This window comes from Pleurodeles waltl, chromosome 10 (genome assembly GCF_031143425.1).
Source record: "Pleurodeles waltl isolate 20211129_DDA chromosome 10, aPleWal1.hap1.20221129, whole genome shotgun sequence".
NCBI lineage: Eukaryota > Metazoa > Chordata > Amphibia > Caudata > Salamandridae > Pleurodeles > Pleurodeles waltl.
This window is the reverse complement of record NC_090449.1, coordinates 1056078322-1056101807: the sequence shown is the minus strand read 5'-3', so window position 1 is coordinate 1056101807 and position 23486 is coordinate 1056078322. Positions and strand designations below refer to the sequence as shown.

The 23486-nt window shown below is 43.3% G+C and overlaps 1 protein-coding gene across 1 annotated transcript in view; it reads left to right on the top strand.

The window, feature by feature from the left end:
- The window catches only part of KCNH8 (potassium voltage-gated channel subfamily H member 8), a 915601-nt gene that overhangs the window by 695225 nt on the left and 196890 nt on the right, over window positions 1-23486 (top strand). Inside the window, exon 8 of the mRNA XM_069212070.1 lies at window positions 826-1023. Within this exon, the coding sequence (XP_069068171.1) occupies window positions 826-1023 (198 nt within the window). The remainder of the gene's footprint in view (window positions 1-825; window positions 1024-23486) is intronic.

Genomic DNA, 23486 nt, shown 5'->3' with positions numbered 1-23486 from the left:
GCCTTACAGGTCAGTCTGACCCTGGATTGCTGTAAGAGGGGAATGCCAGTTTTAGAAATACACTAGAGCTGATTAGCAAATTCAGAGTCTTAAATGGTTGGGAATGTCCTTGGTCAGAAGTGGTGGAAACATCTTTAGAAAGAGAGATCAAGTAAGAATGACAAAGAAAATAGCAAGTCGTTGTGAACAGAGAGGTCTGCAGAATGCGTTGGTCTTTGATGGTGCAGCAGAGAATGAATTAGGAAGACTAGATGGACCCTGAGGCCCTCACTTGCAGTCAATATATAGATATCTGAGTAATGATGCTTATATTTGGAGGTGGAAACATCTTTAGAAAGAGAGATCAAGAAAGAATGACAAAGAAAATAGCAAGTCGTTGTGAACAGAGAGGTCTGCAGAATGCGTTGGTCTTTGATGGTGCAGCAGAGAATGAATTAGGAAGACTAGATGGACCCTGAGGCCCTCACTTGCAGTCAATATATAGATATCTGAGTAATGATGCTTATATTTCGCACCTGATGAAATAGCCCATTACCGCTTTGCCAAGAGCACTGTATGATTTAGAAAAAGAAGTCTTGTCACATGAACATTTTGTGTGGTTGTGGGAAGACATGAAAAACAAATACACTGAGATGCCTCATATGAAAATGGCTTATTCGGCCAGAAAGTGTGCTTACTGAATGAGAAGTAGATTCTAGTTGTCTGTAAATTCTATAAGTTGTTGCCAAACAATTCCTGCTTCTTTGTAAATGGTGGCCTGTGGGCCTTGCACAGAAAAGACTTGAAAACAAAATATTTAGCCTTTTTTCTATTCTTATTTTCCAGGCTGGCTTCATGAGCTGGGGAAACGACTGGAGTCCCCCTTCCAGGCCAACAATACCATGGGTGGACCCTCACTCCGAAGTGCATACATCGCCTCACTGTACTTCACCCTCAGCAGTCTGACCAGTGTCGGGTTCGGGAATGTTTCGGCCAACACCGACTCAGAAAAGATCTTCTCCATATGCATCATGTTGATTGGTGGTAAGTATTCTTGTTTGCAATACAACTTGTTTAGGTTTGACGTATAATGGTGTTTTCGCCATTCATGGGAATCATGTTGCATTCAATACATATCCTAAGGGGCTTGGATTCAGCCTCCTTCACCGTTGGGTTCTTTGGACCAGGAACCTTCACCCATTGGCTTGAGAAATTAAAAATACAATCTCAAATAAACACAAAGGCTTCTCTTTCCATTGGCTGTTTGGCTGTATCCTTGTGCCTTCAATGGAATGCAGCAAAGGCTATTTTACAACTCAAAAGTACAGTATGTCATTACATACTTAATTCAAAACCCCATCCATGCATTGGATGTACACAGAAATCCTTTTTAAAACAGTTGTGTGCACTGCAGAAGACAGTTTACCATAGCTTTTGACATGCCTTGGGCATGATGGTCAAATCTATCAGCTTTGTCACTGCTTATTAAGAGAATGAGTAGGGGGAATGGATGAGACGTGCCTGATTGATGAGTCAGATGTTTGAGAACAAACAAGCCTTTAAATATCTTCCAACCCAAGGTGGATGTGAAGGAATCTTAATTCTTGCCTGGAGCGAGTTCCTTATTGTGACAGTCAGTACTGACTATGATGTATCTCCGAAGCAATACTTTCTAATCTAAGAGATAGTTGTTTGCATGCATGTTTGTATGTTTGTATGTTTGGATACATATGTGTGGCATCAGCATAGCGCAAACCAAGTAAAAAAGCACCAGAGTGCTGTGCAGGGTCAAAGGCAAATAATAGTCAGTGAGTGATCGGCAGGGAGCTCGTTTTTGGACTGTTAATGCATTGTGATGTAGTAAAGACACATATCTTTATTACTTTCCTAAACTGGAGCAGCATTTAAGCAGTTCCAGTAGACACAAGGATGTTGTTGTAGATCCTGGGTGCACAGAAGAACAAAGGTCTGCTGTTTTTGTTTTTTTACACTTCCTAGTCTTATAGTGTCTTGGCTGCGGCGTCCTGAGAGCCATCATACATGATAAGCTTGTCTGCAGGATAAGTGGGGGCTGGTCATGATTGTTTGTACATACTGTATTCAAGGTACACACACAGATATGGATACTTTGGGCTTTCTTTAAAGTTTGGTAGACACAGCGCTCCATCAAAAATGTGGCCTTTGTACCATTACAGTCAACGGTACTCAAAATATGGCATGAGGGGCAGGAAACAAGTTTTGACAGAAAACCATGTCCGGCAAACTCTAAATAGGGATCTTTGTTGCTTACAATCAAAAGTCCCAGTTCACAAGCAGCTTTTTCTAATACACAAAGTAGTATTACAGTAGTACTTGTGGCTTCTGTGTGGAGATCTGTGTTCAATTTACAGAGATTTGCAGAGATCTCAGCAGATATAGGTACAGGATTTAGTAGTAAATGTGGGTGGGAAAAGGGGTAGCTGCAACAAAACGTTACTGCAAAATTGGTGGGGTTGAGGGAATTTAAAGCACAGATTTAGAGAGGGACATTCTAATACAAAAACATACCCACAAAAGAACAAATCCATTGCTATTTACAAACTGCACTTTTACAGTTACCACAGCCCTACAACTGTCAAAACAGCATCATATGCACCCCAGCCCACTCTTGGAGTAAGTCAGGGACCACACATAGGTAGTCAATGTTACTGAAAACACAGAACGTAATGGAGGCAGGGAAATGCAATGACACCCCATAGGATAATGTTTAGCTAATTAACTAACCTAAAAAATGTTATATATACTGGCTGCGGCAAATGGGCGGGCTGGGGAGAGCATCCTGTTCCCCCAGCAACTTTGTCTGTTTGTTCCGCGTCCCGCGAGGGGCGCGGCTCCTTTATGCTGGCTGCGGCAAGTGGGCGGGCTGGGGAGAGCGTCCTGTTCCCCGGCAACTTTGTCTGTTTGTTCCGCGTCCTGCGAGGGGCGCAGCTCCTTTATGCTGGCTGCGGCAAGTGGGTGGGCTGGGGAGAGCGTCCTGTTCCCCCAGCAACTTTGTCTGTTTGTTCCGCGTCCCGCGAGGGGTGCAGCTCCTTTATGCTGGCTGCGGCAAATGGGCGGGCTGGGGAGAGCGTCCTGTGCGGGACGCGGAACAAACAGACAAAGTTGCCGGGGGAACAGGACGCTCTCCCCAGCCCGCCCATTTGCCGCAGCCAGCATGAAGGACCCGCGCCCCTCGCGGGATGCGGGACGCGTCCGGGTGTGCGCCGGGGCCAAGACCGGGCCAAGACGGGCCCGTCTACGCCCGTCTTCGTCCGACTAAGGCCAGGCCGGGCCCCATCTCTTTACTGCTGCATTCTGTAATTAAGAGGCTCTTGTACATGATACAACAAGGCCAGGGATTATACCGTCAACGCCTGGAGGAGGCTGGGCAGGGCCTTCCATCTTGGCTGTGCTGAAACCAAGTAAGGCCTTTTATTTATATTTCTGCCCCGCCCCACCTAGACTTCACGGGGAAGGGGAAGGCCGTAGACTTGTCAGCTCCATCTAAGGGAACTAAGAAAGCCAAGAAACGTCCTGGCAAACATGTTAACCAAGCTCCCCTGAGTGGCCAAAATGCACTAGATGCCATCGACCTCCTTTTTGAGGAGGTCGAGTCTATATTAGGTACCCATTCGATTGGTCAAAGGCATCATAAAAAAGGGCAAACAAGGGCAAGGAAAATTCAAGATATATTCAATTTGAAGGGCAAAAATCATCCCTTAGACATTATCCCCGAGTCCGACAGCGGTAAAAACAGCGATATTTGTAGATCCCCCCCAGTGGCTCCTTTGCGGACTCCCATTGACAATGTATCTAGTTCTATGGAGCCACGGAAGGAGTCTCCCCTTGAGGTTGACAAGTACATTTCTCCTCCCTTGAGTCCAGTGATCAAGGTGGTTCCCAATATATTGTGTTCCAATCGCTTTGAACTATTGCAGGAGACTAATGAAACGCCACGTTTGTCTGGATCTGCTACTTCAGCTGTGAGGTCATTTAGCCCCCATTTTGACTCAGAAACTCGGGAAGCCCATAACAATAGAACAGATATGGCCTCAATTTTCCAGAGAGTTAACGAAGTCAAGGATTTGGTTCTGGCTCTAACCATCTTAGTAAAAGGGAAATTAACTTGCCATTGTAGCTGTCTACGTTCTGGAGACAGTAGGAAGATTCAAGGGGATGGACTAACCACAGTAATCAATCCAGTTATGGGGGATAAGTCGGGAAGGATGCCCCTGCCTCCAGTCAGTGATCCTTTACTTACTTCAGACAGGAATGGGGGCTATCCTCCAAATTCCTTGGAGAACCATGTTATAAAGAAATGCCTGTTAAAACCACTAGATATAACAAAACTTTAAACTCCAGGATAAGTAATAAAGATTATCTTGATGGTGTTGTAGAAAGAGGAGGGGACAGGGTTTATGATTCATTAAACCTAGCCAGAACAGAGGCTCCAGCTACCTTCTTATATACTAGGCCTCCTAAACCCCTCCTTAATCACAACTTTTCCTTGCGTATAGGACAAAATGAAGCAGCCAACACGCCCCAAGCCCAGGATATGAGGGAGGGTGACAATGTCATTCACTTGGTAGATGTTCCCAAATTAGCATCAGGTACAACGGAGAATCAGGATTCTCTGATCAACAAAATGACACATTGGCTACGTACTCGACGAAATTGCCTTTCTATTATTCGTTCGGCCATTTTGGCAGCAGACAGAAGGAGTGTCCCAGATTCCAATTTGGACAAGATCACCATTTACCTAGCAAACAAGTTTCTTGTAACCCAGCTCATGGATTTCGATCTGCGGACCAGATCGTATGAGGCGAAGAAAGGGGGGGCTAGGCTTATGATAGATCCCCGTAGTTCTCCTATTTTAGTAAACCCTGATACATTAAGCAATGCATGCAGAGACGGTTTATCTATGGGAAAATCCAATTGTCCCTCACAGCTAATCCCTGTATGACTGCCTATAGCCATGAAGGTACCTAATATGATTAACCATGAGATACTTAATTTCGATGAGGGTGAAAGGGGACTGGTGAGGGACATAGGTAGTTCGGATATGGAACAGAAGATCTCTGGCGGGCTGACTTGTAACATAGATCAAATTAATAACCCACTCACTCTATTGTCTTGGAATGTAGCTGGTTTCTACAAGAAGTTGGATGACCCTGACTGGGGCGCCTTTATCAAACACATAGATATATGTCTTTTTCAGGAAACATGGGCAGGGAGAGATAAGGTTTTAGACGGACTTTCCTCTTTCTCAATCCCTGCGACTCCTCCGGGGAAGGGTAAGGGCTGTGCAAAGGGTGGGCTTTTGCTATGTATAAACAAGGATGTCCAATGTGACTTCCAGCTGTTAGATATAGATTCTGCAGATCTAATGGGCATTCAAATTAAATTTAAACAAGATCCAACTATAGTTATCATTAATGTGTACAATCGACCAGTTTCGCGGAATACTGAATCCCAAATTTTAGTTGCACTAATTATCTATTTGGAGACCATGCATCCTTCTACCTTATTGATTATAGCCGGGGATATGAACTGCACCTTTGAGCCTTCCTCCTTGCTCACTGGTTTAACTGACGAGGAAGATGAGCTCTGGGGGATACCCCAACTAAACAGTTTTCGGCTTGGCACACGCTCTTGTGTGGCCACTCAGCTTGCCTCCCTTTGCTTAAAATTTGGATTAAAGGCTTGCAACGGTTGGACATTATCTGAATAAACCTCGCCCGACTTTCAAACGGGGCATGTCTATAAGTACCATTGATTATTTTTTGGTGGATGTCAGGTAATGGCCATATTTAAGGGATATGAGAGTGGAAGCCAGAAGCGAGAGTGATCACTTCCCCCTGCTACTTACACTGTTGGGGGAAATGTTTAGGAGAACTTCTAATATCCTAAAAACCGAGGCTCCCCCACTGCGATGGAGCAGTAATTTTACTAAGGTCACATGGCCCAAAGTGATTACCAACCCCTCTGCGATCAGAGAAATCTACCAGGCCTTTATAGATAATCTGGCAGTATACGAGAACCAGGCTGTAGATAATATTCAGATTCTTGACATCCATGTTAATCTGACCAAACAACTACAGAAGCTCTTCTATAAAGAAAGGAGATTTGGGTCGCATGGAAAGGATAAGGGTCGCTGTGGCTGGTTTGATGAATCTTGCTCAATAGCCAAGGTCAGGTTAAAAGATGCATTAGTTAGCGGTTCACAGGGGGAGATACAGCAAGCAAGACGTAATTATAAAGGAACCACAACCCAGGCAAAAAAAAAGTGGGAAGATTCAATGTGGCAACAACTTTTAGAATCCTCAAGAGCAAACGACAACAAGCTCTTCTGGGAACTCCTGACTAAAAGGCAGTCAGGAGGCAGGACATTTCCTGCCATTCACATCCAACCAGAAAGATGGGTGGAGCACTTTACCAGTCTTTATGCTCTCCCAGTAGACCCCATGGAAGTTTCTGGGTTATATCCCCGCTTGATGAGTTTAGATTCTAGTCCAAGCCTGCCCCCATTTAGGGGAGGTGATTGTGATTCAAACAACTGTATCTTTTTCTCTCTGGAAGAGACCCTGGAAGCTGTGAATTCCCCCAAACCAGGTAAAGCACCAGGTCCCGATAAGCTTCCAGGTGATCTCTATAGATCATAACCAAATGGTCATGGTACATAAACACAATCTCAAATAGTATAGCTGCTGGGGGACCAATTCCTGAGACTTGGAAGGGAGCAGAAATCATACCTATTTACAAAAAGGGCAATGTAAACCTCCCGATTAATTATAGGCCTATTAGCCTCATAGACAACTTGCAGAAGATTTTTGCAAAACAACTTCTGCAGAGGTTAACTAATTGGGTCGAGGATCATCAGATTCTTTCCCCATTTCAGGCAGGTTTCAGACAAAAAACCAGCACAGTGGACCAGGTCTTCAGGTTGGCAGTACTGTACTGGAAATCTGTTGCCCTTGCCAAGCAACGTTTGTATGTAGTATTTATTGATTTGAGATCTGCATTTGACTTGGTTCCTAGAGCCAAGCTCTGGGAAGTGTTGGGAAAATTGGGAGTCCCAGTCGAATTATTGCATTTGTTAATAAGACTCCATGAAAATACCTATGCGCAAGTGAGATGGGGGCACCGTGGTGAACTGACTGAACAGATTCCAACTGAGAGGGGAGTTCACCAAGGTTGTGTGCTATCTCCGTTACTTTTTAATTTATTTATTAATGAGGTAGTGAAGTACATGACCCATTGCCAAAATGATGCTCCCTCTCTTGTTGCTAAAAAAATCCCTATTCTTCTATTTGCAGATGACCCTTGCTTATATCAAAATCCCCAAGGCGGTTACAAATTTTGGTAGATAGATTTAATCTTTTTTGCAGAGAACATGGACTGGAGGTCAATGTTAACAAAACTAAATTAATAGTGTTTCACACTGGGCCTAGCAAAAGCTGCTCCATTACTATTGATGGAGTCCCATTAAATAAGGTTCATTCTATAGATTATCTGGGCGTTAGACTATCCAGTAAATTATCTTGGGAGGATCAGATTTCGAAGTGCTCGGGGCTCCTGCAACACAGAGCTGCCTCTATTCTTCGTTTTTATCAAAGTTCTAGCATTAAAGTAGTCCTTCCAGCAATTAAAATGTATATAGCCAAGGCTCAGGGGGCAGCTCTATATGGTGAAGAAATATGGGGATCAGGTATTTGTACTAAAATAACAGTGGGAGAGAATGCATTTGCTAGGGCCCTGATAGCGTGCCCGAGCAGTATACCATTGAGCCCTCTCTTTTTAGATTTAGGGTTGAAACGTGTGGTAGACTTGATTATTTTGAGACCCCTAATTTTTTGGATAAGGATATGGACTACTCCTGAACTGATCTCTTACAAAGTATCATTAGTCAACTTGCTAAAAAGACAGAATGTAAAAACTATTCCCTGGATTAGGCATGTTTCCTGTTGGTTTGGATTATTGGGCTTGGCTGATTACTGGGAAAACCCTCATAATTTAGAAAGGCGCCATAAAAATGTCCTGAAGACAACTTATTGGTCCTATATTAGGGCCAATTATATAACTTGTAACTCTTATGGTCGGTTGACTGATTGCTTTCTTGATTTTAAGTGGTTCCCGCAGTATGATCCCTATCTTGATATTATACCAAACCTATTGGGTAAAAGTCTATATGCAAGATTATCCTTGACGAGTGAATGGGGACAGTCCACTAAAACTGATATGTGTCCTGCGTGTGATTGCGCGAAAGAGTCTATCGAGCACTTTATGTTTTTTTGCCCTGCCTATTCTATCCCGCGGTCAAAGTGGATCCGTAAAACCTGCTTAGAACTGGGTTTAACCAGCTGCAATTACTCACTAAGGGTTTTAAAAACTAATAAATCTAATTATTTAGTTTTAGCAGTTAGTAAATTTTTACTTGCAGCCTGGAATATACAACGTTGTATTTTAACTAAAAATAGTTGCATTTTTAACTATAATCTGATACTGCTTAGGCCTGTATGTATTTATGCTTTTATTATTTTTATCCTATATTGATGTTGTATTCAATTAAAGATTATGTACTGCCGTGTATTGCTTTGAAGGCCAATGGACCAAATAAAGCTTGTTTGTTTGTATATATATATATATGTGTGTGTGTGTGTGCGTGTTTATGTGTGCCCACACACACACACACATATTCACTGAAAAACCAAAGGTTACAGGAACGTTATAGTTAGGTTTTGAATTCACTCACACAAAACCACAGAAATTCAGCAGTTATAGTTAGAATTATTTCAAGTAACTGTAACTCGCTGCCCAAGGTAACGATAACTTACTCCATGCACTGCTATTACCCCAGATATTACAGCACTCATGACAACTTTTATAACATCATTAAAAATATCAATGAATCATTAGCAGTCACATTATTGAAGAGAAAACTGTGCATGGTGGGGGTGAGAAGAACTTAGAGCAGAGAAACAACCACTAACACACTTAGACTGGAACTCTTGACCTTCAATGTGAGGGTCAGAGACATTAACCACTAGGCCATCAGTGACTCCTTACTAAACATTGTCCAGACATATCTATGACATTCAATCCAAAGATTTTGATGGAAAAAAGATGTAAATGTTCCATCAGTAGGTATGTTCAACATTCAAAACTCGAGTAAATAAAAAGACACACTGCCATGAGATACCAGGATGAGAACCTTCAAGCAACTGAGTAACAGTCCAAGAACTTTAGGCCAGAGGTGACTCTGTTCTGCTGGGTGAAGTTATTGTATGGAGAGACCATTGCAATAACACTCTCTTTCCCTCTCTCTTCCATCCCATTATTATTGATATAGTTAAGTTGACATTTTACCTTTACAAAACCAAGGAAATTCAGCAGTTATATTTATACGTATAGTTATACTTGTCTGAAGAAACTATAACTTGTGCCAGAAAATAACTTTATGCAACAAGTGATAATTTCTTAACATACGAATAGCTTTAACAACTGAATTTCTATGGTTTTGTAGGGGTAAAAAGTAAACTTAACTATAACGTCCCTGTAACCTTTGTTTTTTTTTAGTGTATAACGTCCCTGTAACCTTTGTTTTTTTTTAGTGTATAACGTCCCTGTAATCTTTTTTTTTTTTTTGTGTGTATATATATATGTATATATATATCAGCGTCACGTCAAAAGACTGGATTACAGAGGCACATAGCTGCGGCGGTCCGGGCAGGGTTCCGGCAGCCTCAAACATACCAACATTGCTCCAGTCCGTATTAAGGCAGACCCAGACACTCCAAGCTCAAGATCTATGTTCAGATTTATTGGCAACAATACATTTGAACTGAGATCTTGACCTTGGAGCGTCCGGGTCTGCCTTAATACAGATTGGGAAGGGGTTGGGATATATCTATATAATTATATTGAATTATATATATATATATATATATATATATAATAATTATATATATACATATATCTATATATTTATAAATAATTATATATATATACATATCTCTATATATAGAGATAGATGCATGGATAGATAGATAGATAGATAGATAGATAGATAGATAGATAGATAGATAGATAGATAGATAGATAGATAGATAATTATTTTTCACAAACTATGACCAAGAAAAAGCAGGAAACATGCATTCTGGTGACTATTTGTTCATCTGCAGACACCTGCACGAGATATGTTTCGGCTTGAGTGAGCCTTGATAACTTCTAGTAGAGTGGCTAATTAATCCCGCTGAGCAGCAAGGTGAGGCTGCGGAGTGCAGATTTAACACCACAGCCAGGTTCCCTATTAGGGGACAAGCCGTTGCATCCTTGATCATCTGGAGTTTGTATTCATCAAATAGAGCGCCATGTTTCTGGAGTAAAACACAGGACAAATGTTAGCTCTGCCAACTAAACTTGATTTTAAGTTTTCAGAAACAGGAAGATATTTTCCATTACCCTATAACATAGGAAAAGCAGGGTCTGGCCAAGAACTTTATCCAGAGGGACAATAATCATAAGTCTTAAACCCTAAATTCCATATTCAAGGGCTGGGCAGGTGCCTGTGCCAGTTCATCAATAATGTGAGCAGCTAGCCCCATCTGCTTGTAATTGCCATCATGTTATGCACAGCATTTGAAGATTGTGGGCTGGTGCCTGCTATGTGCTACAGAATGCTGAGTACAGAAACCTACAGCATCATCAATGAATGTGTGACATTGATTCCCCCTGGAGGTATTTCCTGCAAGTGGAATTGCAAAATGGTCTTAACTGCCGAATACATCAATTTAATCAGATTAAACATGCAAATTGGATTCCTATATCCTATTCATCTGCAGCACAAAAGAATTGCTTTATTGAATAACTTTTGAAGATAATTACCTCTAACTCTGACTTGGATTTTAATAGGTTTCCATTTGACTGATGCCCTAATGGCACCAACAGTAAAGTGAATTAAGAGACAGTTTATGCAAATTAGTCTGCCATAAACATTTTTCTGCATTTATCGGTATTACAATGTATGCGATTGAATAGCATTAATCTCTTTATCTTTAACTTTTTTTTAGTTTTCATGGTAATTGCAATTTGAAATATCTGAAACATAGGACTGAGGGAATATTCACATTTATTCACATCTTTTCTTATTTTCCGCTGGCACTTAGGGAGCAAAAACAATTCAAGGATTCCTTTTGAAATTTGCCACAAAAATGGAGTTTTTTCTAAGGTGATAATGAATCTCAGTTTGACACTGCCCAAAATCTATACTGAAACAACAAATGGATACAGAAACTTCTTTTGACATAATATAATTAAGGATCCCAGTTTTCCGTTTTTTCAGATTTTTACAACCAAATACAGACAGAAAATGATGTGTTTGCTGTCCGTATTTTTTAAAACAGGAAAAATACAGAACATTGTGCTTCTTGTGAGTGTCTTCATGAACCCCAGGCCAAGGACTGAACAGATAGAAAGCTTGGGGAGTTAAAAACAGGATGAGATTTCCTTAAATACATGCATTAATTAGCATATATTTGAATATAATGCAAATATGTACATTCAGGTATAGTGTTTTGTTATATTTGACTGCTTAATTCACTATAACTCAACAGGCATCAAGGTATGAGTGCATGCTTATCAGTTAAATAAATGTAGAAATATACCATTTTATCACTCCGATTGTTCTCAGAACACAAAATAACTATAGATACATACCAATAAGATGGGCAAAAAATAAATATGGTAAATGCAGACAGAAATTTAAAAAAATAATTACAATAAAACAGGGAGCCATAAATATGATGTAGTTAACTATTGAGGAAAAAAACTCTCAATTCAGATTTCTTTTATCTGAGCAGTTATGTTGCTAGATGAACATTTCATTTAAAAAATCTCCATAATATACAAATGGGGGGGTTAAATTGTCATTTAAGATTTTTGAATTTATTTTGAATTTTGTACCTCTGCAGCCTTTTAGGGACTGCATTATAATAAAGATTGAAGTGCAGTGATGTTGTGAGCACAAAGCTTGATATAACACCACCCTCTCTGATACCAGAGATGTGTCTGCCTCGTGAAACTGCCTGCACGTACTATAAGGGAATTTACTTTCAAGACCATGGCTTGTAATCCATCTGCCTTCAGCACAGTTAAAAGGTGAGAGCACATTTGTGAACGGGTGTTGAAGCATTGGGGTTGTTCAGGAATGTCTCATGAGTTCCATCTTCATCACATCTCAAGAAATCCACTTTACTCTTCAAAGCTACAATCTTTTTCCTCATTTCTGTGATGCCATTGAAGGTAATCCCCACGTGCAGAATACACAAGCCGTTTTCAGACTGATTCAGTAACAAACACCCTTTCTGAAGAACCATAATTGAGGGAATACATTATATTTAGGGCCAATAGAATCAAGCAATTCTGTGGCTGCTTTATTGCTGCATAGTTGTGGATTTGCCACATAATTAATCATCTGCTGAATGTTGTTTCTAGCTCCAACAGATCAAAAGTTACTAAATACATGGTGAGACATGCTTCAGGGCACTGGATGCCCTTTGCAAAGGTTTTCTTGTCATCTTTCAGCACTAATAAGGTGAAGTCCTTTCCAAGACAGCATAATCATATCGAAAAATGGCAAAATAATGAAGTAATACTATCACAAAATGTGCCGCATGACGTCACATAATTAGCCTTTTCTTGGTGCATAATTTTGTCAACCCTACCACATAACTTGGTAGTCTTTTGCTGCATAGTTCAAGTGGCCATGATTATATTTTTCTTACCAGCAGGGGGCGTTAATATTTTAGCAGCAAAACTTTAATTAAGAACACACTTTGAGGGGGGCGCAGGGTGTGATGGGGCTTCTAACGCAGAGGATGTTCCTCTGATGCAGACAGAAACACCAGGAAGGGGATCAATGTATATATTCAGCTCTAAGTAGTACCCTGTCCTGCTGAGTCCTAGCAGCTGCAGACCTGCTGCTTGCTTTTAATTAATTTCCTAAATGGAAATATGTTTAAAGAGCCAGAATGGGCCATTGCATGGGGGTGGGAGGGTAGCTTTAAAGATCAGCTGAAGGCCACTGCCCCTGCCCACGGGCACAATGTCTTTTTCAAGCAGCCAGTGGCCCAGGGGGCATAATTTAGTCAACCCTGACACATAACAGGGGGTGTTTAGGAGCTGGCGACATGGACAATGTACAGTTTTTACAAGATGGACTAAATCTCGCTGACAAACCACAATATTCCAGTTTCATCAAGTCCACAAGAAACTAAATATTTAAAACACAAATGTAAATTAGGCACTGCAATTCCAATTACCATCTATTTACTATTTCCTCGCTGTTAGATTATGCTCGTACAGTTCTTCTTACCAACACCAACCATCAAAACATATATGTAGACAAACTGCCTCATCTTTAGGAAAATGTGAAAAGATGAGCAGATGTCTGACCCCTGAAGCAGCAACGAGGAGTGAACCCCTGCAGTGTCTGACTGAGATGAACTATTTCTGCCCCCTCAAAGTTCCCAGACACAGCAACGAGTAACATCAGACTGTTCTCCACCTGCTGTGGGTGATCAATACACACTGTTCAACCTCTTAGCTGAAGCACCCCCCAAAACCCACCTCGTTTTCATACTCCGATCCATATCTACTTGTGAAGTACATTAACCACACCAGGCTTCTGTAGGATCTACATAGCAGCTTCATAGGACACCCTATTGCAGGATATGCAAGCATTCAAAGTAGCCCTTGCAGATTGATTTGTCACGTGTTATGGCAGCACAGTACATATCATCACATTGCTGACTACCACCATGCTCTCCCTGTCATGTGTATTCACGCTTCCCTGATGATGGGCCAAATTGTCAGGCTGCACATAGCGGGAGATGAATGGACATGAGGAACATTCCTATGGCGGATTCATTTGGATGGGTGGGGGATAGTGCGAGGGGGGAGGTATTATTAACCATGGAAGGATTGTAGTGGCATGGTGAGTCTTACACTGTCAAGACCGGGGTCCTCATAATGACCCTGGTGGTCATGAGACCGCAGGGCCGTGGTGGAGGTCGGACTACCGCCAAAGCAGCAGTCCGGCGTCCACATTATGATCGAGCTACCACGGTCGGACCGCTGACACCGCCAGGTTGGAGACAGCCTGGTGTTCTCTGCGTTCTCAATCCGACAGAGCAGCAGATTACCAGTCCCCTTTCCGCCAGCCTTTGCATGGCGGTAGCCCCGCCATGCAAAGGCTGGCGGAAAGGGGTTGCCAGGGGGGCCCTGGGGGCCCATGCACTCGGCATGGACAGTGCAGGGGCCCCCATGGACAGCCCTGTTGCGCTTTCCCCTGCCCGACTTACTGGCAGTGAAAAGCGCGACGGGTGCTGCTGCACCCGCCGCACAACCATATTGCCGCCGGCTCGATTAGAAGCTGGCGTCAATGTTAAGGCCCTGTTCACCGTAAGGCAAGCAGGCGGAATTGCTGTCTCCACCCACCAGGCCTGCGGTGAACTCGTAATAGGGTCAGCGGTGTTCTGGTCGCACTGGTGGTCAGGTGGCGGTACACGTAATGAGGGCCCGAATGTTAGTTCCTGTTTGCATAAAATTGTTTCACACCAGTTCTTCCTACTAAATTACTGACCACAATGACGCTAAGCAGAACCCCTGAGGTGTCCTGAATGTTACTATGTACAGATGAAAATCAATAAAATTGTTTTAAAAAATAGTACAGGAACCACACCAAACTCCCAAGTGCTTTAGTACCAGCCATTATTGCCTAATATCACCTTCTATTAATGTTGTGAATGGCACTCTGAAGTGGCCAAAAGGTGGAATAGTGGCACCATTTAAAACAATTAAATAAACAACTATATATGGGGGGACTGTGTGACACTGCCTTAGCTAAAAGCAGAAAAGCGTTGTGTAGGAAAGTCAGTGAAGAGAGGAAAGAGAGATGGTGGGTAGGTTCTCTATAGGTTACGCAAAGGAGAGAACGAAAGGGGATGTGGGCGGTACATGGGCCATGCAGCAGGAAGGCAGGATGTGGTGTGGTGGGAAGGACAAGGAAGGTGAGATAAGTCAAGTGGGAGTAAGCCAAGAGTAAGGGATGTAAGATAGAAGGATTGACTAAAGTTTTTGTGGTTGACGAGAACATGGTGACGGCGGAGGACATAATTATGTAGGAGAAAAGTAATGTATCATCAGAGTGTGGATTCAAGAGAAGGATCCTAGTCCTTTTCTGAAGTGCTTTACAGCTGGTGCTCGACAAATGTCCATGGGGAAGACTTTCTACATCTTAAAAAGGTATAGCAACACAACCCATCACTGTGCTTTCAACAGCAGAGAATTTGCTTGCTAAAATTTAAGTCTACAATGGAGTCCTAAATATTGTCCTTCATAGGAACCCAAATTCCAGTATTTAAAAAAATAGGCTTGCATCTATTATTACCAAGTTCTGTAGCCATTGTATTGTATTGTATTCTTTATCATTTGTAATACTCAGACAAATGTCTAAGATTCAGTGCAAAGCAAGCCCGGAATTCAAGTAGCAAATAATTTAAATTGTGTACATTGTATGCCTGAAGTGGATCATTAAATTATACAATACAGAGGTCAGTACTCATTTTTTTCTGGAGGTGGACACAGCTGCAATCATCTTCCTAACAATGCCTGTAGCTTACCTGAACTGACAGATGGCAGATGTTGCTAGGGTTTAAATGAGCAAAAGTGCTTGGATCTTGTAATGTAGGGAGGATCCCCAAGAGAGACTCTCCACATTAGTGGGTTAATGGATAGATCCCAAATAATGCCTTTGTGAAGTCACTTTGGGGTTCAGTGGGGTCATCATTGAGAATCAGAGCAATAAGAAGTACATGGTAAGCTGATGGGTCGTCTAGTGGACGTGCTCACAATGGTTGAACAAAGATACAAACGGAGAGACCTGGGGACAGACTTATGAAGGGCTCGCCTTGCTCTTCAGTAATGCAAGGCAACACTAGGCATTGCAAAATCAGATTTACTACACAATGCAGAGCCACCCTGCATGGCTTTGCGTGGCATAGTAAATCTGGAGTACAGCAATGCAGCACAAGTCGCGGCCTTCCATTACTCTGCACTGGGAAGGCGTTCCATCTCTGGAGTGTGGGTGTTCCGACACAATCACCCATGGATTTTAGCACATTCCCAGATTTACTTACACTAGTAAACTTGGGATTGCTTCGAAATAGTATGCCTTCCCAGATGAGGCATAACAAAGAGAAATATCTTGTTCCTTCCTCCTTCTACATGGACACCATTCAGCAGCACACATAGAAAGAGGAAAAAGCCTCTCAGGATTGTGTTTGGGCAGCTATGTGCTCCTTCTTGTACAATAACAATCCTGCCCATAACGCAGCCACCTATACACCATGGCACAAGTTTACCTGCATTGGCACTAGACTGCACTCAATGTGTCAGAGAGAAGGGAGAGCAGGAATACTCTATATCTTAATTGAAATGGCACATTCCTGCCCTCTCCATTTGATGCTGTGCAGTAGGTTGTCTTGTTGCATTGCATCAAATCTTTGTAAAGTTGCCCCCTGGAGTTTTAGGGCCTTATTACGACTTTGGCGGTCCGACAAGAACCGCCAAAGCCATGGGGATGAGACTGCCATCAAGCCAGCTGCATCACTCCCCCCCCCCCATTGTATAACTATGTTTCCACCAGACTGACACTTGGTGTTGGCAGGATGGGAGGGGCGGAGCTGTGCATAGCCCCACTTGCATTTCAGTGGAGCTGCCTCAGCACACTCACAAAGGACTTCACACTTGACTTTTGTCACCTAGACTTCCTGGGACCCGGGTAGGAAGGAAGGAAATTAGTTGTTACTTCCACTTCAAAGCTGGACCCTCTGACCCACTATTCAGTATCCTCCTGGACTACTAGATCCAACAGAAGAAGGATGCCCTGCTGCCAAAGGACCTCCTTGCAGCTTGAGTCATGCCCTGCTGCCCGAGAAGGAAGACTGTACCTTCTTCCTTTATCCCAGGCTGAGTGACTTCAAGGGTCAGATGACTGACCTCCTGTTTTGAGCTACAGAGACGTAACAAGGTCCAGTGGCCTTCCTGCAACTGCCCAGCTGAGCTGCTGCACATGACCTGCCGGTACCTGCAACTGGACCTGCCAAAGCACTGTTGGCCTATGCTGCAGTGAGTTCCAGATCGTCAAGTGGTGTCTCCACAGATTCTAGGCTCTTGGATGGCATCAGAGAGAGTTCATCTGGGCTAACTGAAGATTCCATCAAATCCAGCGTGAAGTGATGTGAAGCTCCGCAATGCCTCACCACACACCTGCAAATCAAAATTGATGTCGAGCAACACCAAGCCCTGCCAAGCCGGCACAGCTGCAAGCTTCATTGGAGCCGACACAGAGCAATGCTAAGCCCCACAAAACCTCACTGAACAGAAAGTTTCATGATAACCAATGTGGAGCAGTGCAAAGCACTGCAAAGCTGCACCCCACAGCTTCATCAGAACCAACGCTGGATGATGTGAGGCCCTGCAAAGCAACGCTGCGCAGACCGCGCACAAAGGACATGAGGTACAGTCCTCAGCAGGCCAAACTTGGTCCTGTGCCCGGCCTGCGCCCCACCATGGTTGGCCTGAACTTGTGAATTTATCCCAGTCCAGAGCGACTGGATACCCTCAGTTGGCACTTTACGCCTTTTGGCACTACTTTTATAGAATCCTTTGAAATTCAGTATCTCCAGTTCTACTGCTTGGATTTTTGTTGTTTAGATCTCAATTCTTTTTATTAAAACATAATCTAATTTTTCTAAATTTGTTTCGGATTCTTCTTGTGTTGTTTTCACTTAATTGTTGGGTGTGTGCTGCATAAATACTTTACACATTGTCACATTGTCTCTAATGTAACCTGACTGCTTTTGTGCTAAGCTATCAGAGTTTTAAGCACCAGTTAATTTACTGACTTTGGTAGTTCACCCCCTCAAGCAATAACCAAGTTCCTCACAGTGCTCCAGTTGCCACCATTTGAAGTAGCTTCTCTGCAGTTGCAGACAACCATGTAATTCATGATAGTCTTGCACACAAACTCAGAATGTCCCTGATGTGCAGGGAGAAACATCCAGAACCTCAGGGGCATTTCATATATGGTTACACAAACAACATCCCCTCTCTGGAGGTACAGGTCCACTAGCCACACTATTGCCATTATTCCGCCATGTCACAATGGACTGGTTTACCTGTTGCCATGGAGGTGTTCTTCATTAAGTGGCTTCCATCCTGCAAGAGTGCATTTTCAGGGGAAACCCCATGCTTCCCAAACACTAGAACAGATTTGTAATTTAATACAAATTCTGTAAATATTTGTGAATAATCCAAACTGTCAAAGTGTTGGTTCTAGAAGTGCTTTATCAGTCTTGTATCCTTCAGAGTTTAGTAAATGAACCATGACTGAACATGATGATAATAACACCGGTTATCAGCAGGTAAAGAATAAGCTGTGCAAAATGTTCACTCTTGTTGTCCACTGCGTCACCTACTTGAGTGACCTGACTTTAGGTTTTAACATCAGTTGGAGTTTTACAAGAGAAAGGATAAAAAACCTGCATCATCCATCAATCAATCAATCAATCAGCATATTTATAGAGCGCACTACACACCCATTAGGGTCTCAAAGCGCTGAGGGGGGGGATTGCTGCTACTGGTCAAAGAGCCAGGTCTTGAGGATTCTTCTGAAGGTGAGTAGGTCCTGGTTCTGTCGTAGGTTGGTTGGGAGAGTGTTCCATGTCTTGGCGGCGAGGTAGGAGAAGGATCTGCCGCCGGATGTCTTTCGATGGATGCGGGGGACGGTGGCGAGGGCGAGGTCTGCGGAGCGGAGCTGTCGGGTGGGGGTGTAGAAGCTGAGTCTGTTGTTGAGGTAAGCAGGTCCGGTGTTGTGGAGTGCTTTGTGTGCGTGGGTAAGGAGTTTCAATGTGATCCTCTTGTCAAGGGGGAGCCAGTGGAGGTCTCTCAAGTGGGGTGTGATGTGGCTGCGGCGGGGTACATTGAGGATCAGTCGGGCGGAGGCGTTTTGGATGCGTTGGAGGCGTCGCAGGTGTTTGGTCGGGATGCCTGTGTAGAGTGCGTTGCCGTAGTCTAGCCTGCTGCTGACGAGGACCTGTGTCACTGTTTTTCTTGTTTCTGTTGGGATCCACTTGTAGATCCTGCGGAGCATGCAGAGAGTGTTGTAGCAGGAGGAGGAGACTGCGTTGACCTGTTTTGACATGGAGAGGGAGGAGTCGAGGATGAAGCCCAGGTTGCGTGCGTGGTCGGTCAGTGTTGGTGGGGTTCCTAGGGATGTCCATAATTTTTGGGTCAGTCCAATATGGAGAACTTAGGTCTGACGAGGTTAAACCTGAGCCCATCTTGTTTGTGCAGAATCACAATCAACAATTCAGAGATGGTTTAGGTCTCTGTGAGAATGTACGTTATTAGTTGAAGTGGATGGTAGTCCTGTTTTAGTACTAATGGCATTATCCCTGACTAGATCTAGTTAGGTTTCAATGATTTAAATCTGAACTTGGGAGACAGGCTTAACTTAGGAGAAATGTGTAAAGCAAAGTACCAAAACTGTGAAAAAACTGAAAACACAACATAATTAAAAATTGTACTCCAATTTATAAAAATAATATACATTTTTATAAGCAAACAGATGCCAAAACAACAAATAAGTGATGCAAGGAATATAACTTTTCAAAGTTTTACAGGTTTCTAGCACCAAAAAGCAGAAAATACCAACCACAGGTATCTGGTCACGCTAGAACCAGTCAGAGTCAAATGTTAAGGCCAACCAAGGAGCGTGGGTCTGATACAGGCACCTGGGTTGTTCCATTGAAAAGTGTACCTTCTAACTTTTTTTTCTCTGGGAAAATGCTTAATTGTCAAGATCATCAGCTGGTCAGGCTGCAGACTGAATCTAAAGAACAGCTCGTTGATGGCGGCCTGATGGAGTCCTAGTCCTCGGTTGGAACTTTGCATTGGTGGGAAACGTGGGACAGTGGTTGCTGACATGAGGAGCTCTGTGTGGTTGAAACCCAGAGAATGTATCTGGAAATGTCTTGTTGGTATTCAGATGCAGGTTCCGCGTTGATCTTGGTGAAGTCTATACTCATTTGTGGGGGGACTGAATACAGTCGTCAACATGAGGAACTCTGAACAGGGTTTCTGGCCAGATGAATCTGAGGCTTCAGCAGCATCAGGGTATGGTTTGTTTTAGAAAAAGTAGGGAAAACGTTTCTAAGTGTTCAGTTCTGCAGTGCCTGGGGTAAAAAAGTAACAGCTGACAGTCCATGACCTTGTGAACACCACTTGGGGATTAGGGCTCAAGCTCCCAGAAGCTACCTGCAGGGTCCGGGGCAATTCCTGTTGGAACTGGTCATCTAGGCTCAGTAGAGTCTTGGGCTTCTTGTAGCGTTTGTGTTCCTGTGGGTTAACAGGTAGCTAGCCAACTAGAGATTGAAGACCACTCTTCAGTCCTGGTTACAAGTGGGAGCAAGTCAAGCCCTTGGGGTTTCTCTCCACAGATTACAATAGATGCAGCCCTTTTTTTGAAGTCAAGTCGTTGATGCACAGTAGGTGTCATCCACAAGTTGAGAGATGTTCTGAGGGAAGTAGCCAGGAATGCCACTTTTATGCCTGGCATTAGCTTGTGGGTGGCAGTGACTCCCTAACCAATAGGAAAAAAAGTTCCCATGGACAACTCTACTGACTTTGACATCACTTCCTGGGGTTTGGCCGTTAAAAATCCCACAGTTTCCTGCTCTGCCCAAATCCAACGTGGCAGTATCTTTTTTCCCCCTTTGTCTGAGCTTTGGGCATGCCCATGAGTTGTGTCAAGGGAAATGAGGCACTGCCTCTGCCTGCAAAACCAATTCTGAGACAGGGTTTCCCACTAGTGGGATTGTTTCCATTCTGGATACTTGGACAATGAGAGGAAAGCCTGAGTGTGAGTTACATCTGCTGTGATAGGGGCTTCCACTTGTACAACTGGTGGCCACACCCCCCAGCCCATCCTACCTGGAGGAGGCCACACCTCATTCTAGCCAAGACCTTTTTGTTCCAGCAGGCTATGAGGTGATAGTAGGGTATTATCTCTATAAGGGCTATTCGAGGCTTTTAGGCAGAAAATACCAAGTTTCTAAATGTGTATTGCCAAAATAGTATTTTAAGATCCAACATTGCCATCAAGTTGGATATAAAATTCCTATGAAGTTGAGTCTAGCTGGTCTCAAACTGAAGATATGGATTATACATTGTTATAATGTAACCCAGTACTTTTCTATGGGATACCTAGCCTTGACACAGTTAAAAACGACTTTAGAGATTTTTCGCTGCCAGGACATGCAAAACATAAGAGGTCATTTCCCACATTTTAAATACCACGCCCCTCCTCTATAGACAATTATGGCCTACCTTAGTGGTGACTTACAGACATTAAAATGAAAGGTTTAAGTCTGGCAAAAGGTTTATTTTGCTCGGTTGAATTTGGAGTTTTAAACTGCACACTCAGGCTGCAGTTGCAGACCTGAAGACATGCTTTGCATTGTCACTTTATCGATGGCACTGCAGGTGCTGCAGTCAACTGATGACATTTAACCTTCAAGCTCTGGGTAAACTGGGTACGATATGGTAGGTACGTTAAGTATGCCTAATCAGGGATTAGCCAACTCTATATGTTCTTAGGGGTCAGACCAGAAACACTGGGTGCTGGACGTCATGACCCTGGTGATCAGAGTTAGGAAACCAGAATTAAATCTAGAAAAAAGTGGTAGTGATCCCGCAAAAAGGGCATTATCTCACAATTGCTCTCTGTGATCTGCTGACATTTAGAAATAAAATGGCAGTGGCCTTGCTGCAAAGCCATAAAATCCAATATAGAGCCCCTAAGTGATGACACTGGAGTCATGTGAGGACACTGAACAAGATCTGGACGGTGGTAAAGCCAAGGCACCTGTGCAGGTGAATTCTGCCAGCCACAGAGGGAAGGGGCTCAACATTCCTGGGAAAGTGGCATCAGTTGTAACACCCTGCTGACATCACAGGAAGTGACATCACACAGCCTTTGACAATCCTGAGTATAGGCATTTTGAGGTGTTTTTGAGAAATAAATATGGATAGCCTGAGACAGCAGCAGTTTACCACCTGTGGCTGATAAAAGGCAGAAAGTCCCAGCTACTATAACTAGTCAGGCTGACCTACATCCAAAGGATTGCTAAGCAGACCACAGAGGCAGTAGCCATTGCGAACCTTACTGACTGCTCATTTCAGTCCATGAAAACTGGTTTCGGAACAATTATAGGGTTGGTAAAACAAATATGAACTTACCAAGTCTATTAAATATTATAACTTCTTTTGTGTTAGTGTTTTTGTCTACTAATTTAGCTTAGAGGCTGGCCAGTAACTTTCTTCTGTCCCGAGCTCTGGAAACTCCTCTTTACCAGCAGTGTAACCCATTGTTTCCCCAGAATCTATCCCAACACCTCCTCCAACCAGAAAATGTTCGTCATCGTATCTACAGCTGGACTTGATCACATGTGCCCTTTTCTAGTGACACTTGCCAAACTCAGTATTCCATCCTGCTCTGAAGTCTCCGGCAGTTCATTGGAACCCGCCTTGACAATATTAAGTTAAGATGGAGGCAGCCATAACAGAGATGGTTCTGTGCTGGAATGGACCTCTGGCTTCAGGACACTGATTAAGCTTTGCCCCTTGCTTGGATTATGTTGGCTAAGCTTAGGACCTCTGCCTTATTGATAATGGTAAGTCATTGGCCACTGAATGAATTTACAGGCTATGCATTGCCTCCACCTCCCTGATTCTAGCTACCTTCTACCATGATTATCCAATTCTCAACATCCACTCCTTTCTGTTATGATATTATCAAATCATGTGTCCATACCTTGGTGGTACTCGCTGAGCACGAGTATCTTACCTTGACAATATTAGCTGAGCATGGGCCCCTGTCATTGGTGACACTACCTAAGCAAGAGGCCTCACCCTTGAGAATATTGTCTAAGCATCTGTCTTCTACCTTGAAGATCTCATTGGAGCACAGATCACCTTAATTTATGATGCCAGTTAGGCACACGCTCCCAATATTAATGACACTCGCCTCTTCCTTGCTCATTTTATCTAGTCCTGCATCCCTTACCCTTACTATCTAGACATACGCCCCCTACTTGACAACATTATCTAAGCACCGGTACTTCACCAAGGTGATCCTGAGCACAGATCCCTCCAGAAGCATGGGACCCCTTCCTTGATTTCATCTCAGCATGTTGAATACCTTGATGATGGTGCATAAGCACAGCCATTTGGGAAACATCCTTAACCACGCATCCTGAACAACGCAGATGTTTCCCACGCAAGCATAACCATGTGTGCTGGAACAACGCATGGCTTTTTCTGTGCAATAACCATGCATTTGCTAAACTACGCATATGCGTGGTTAA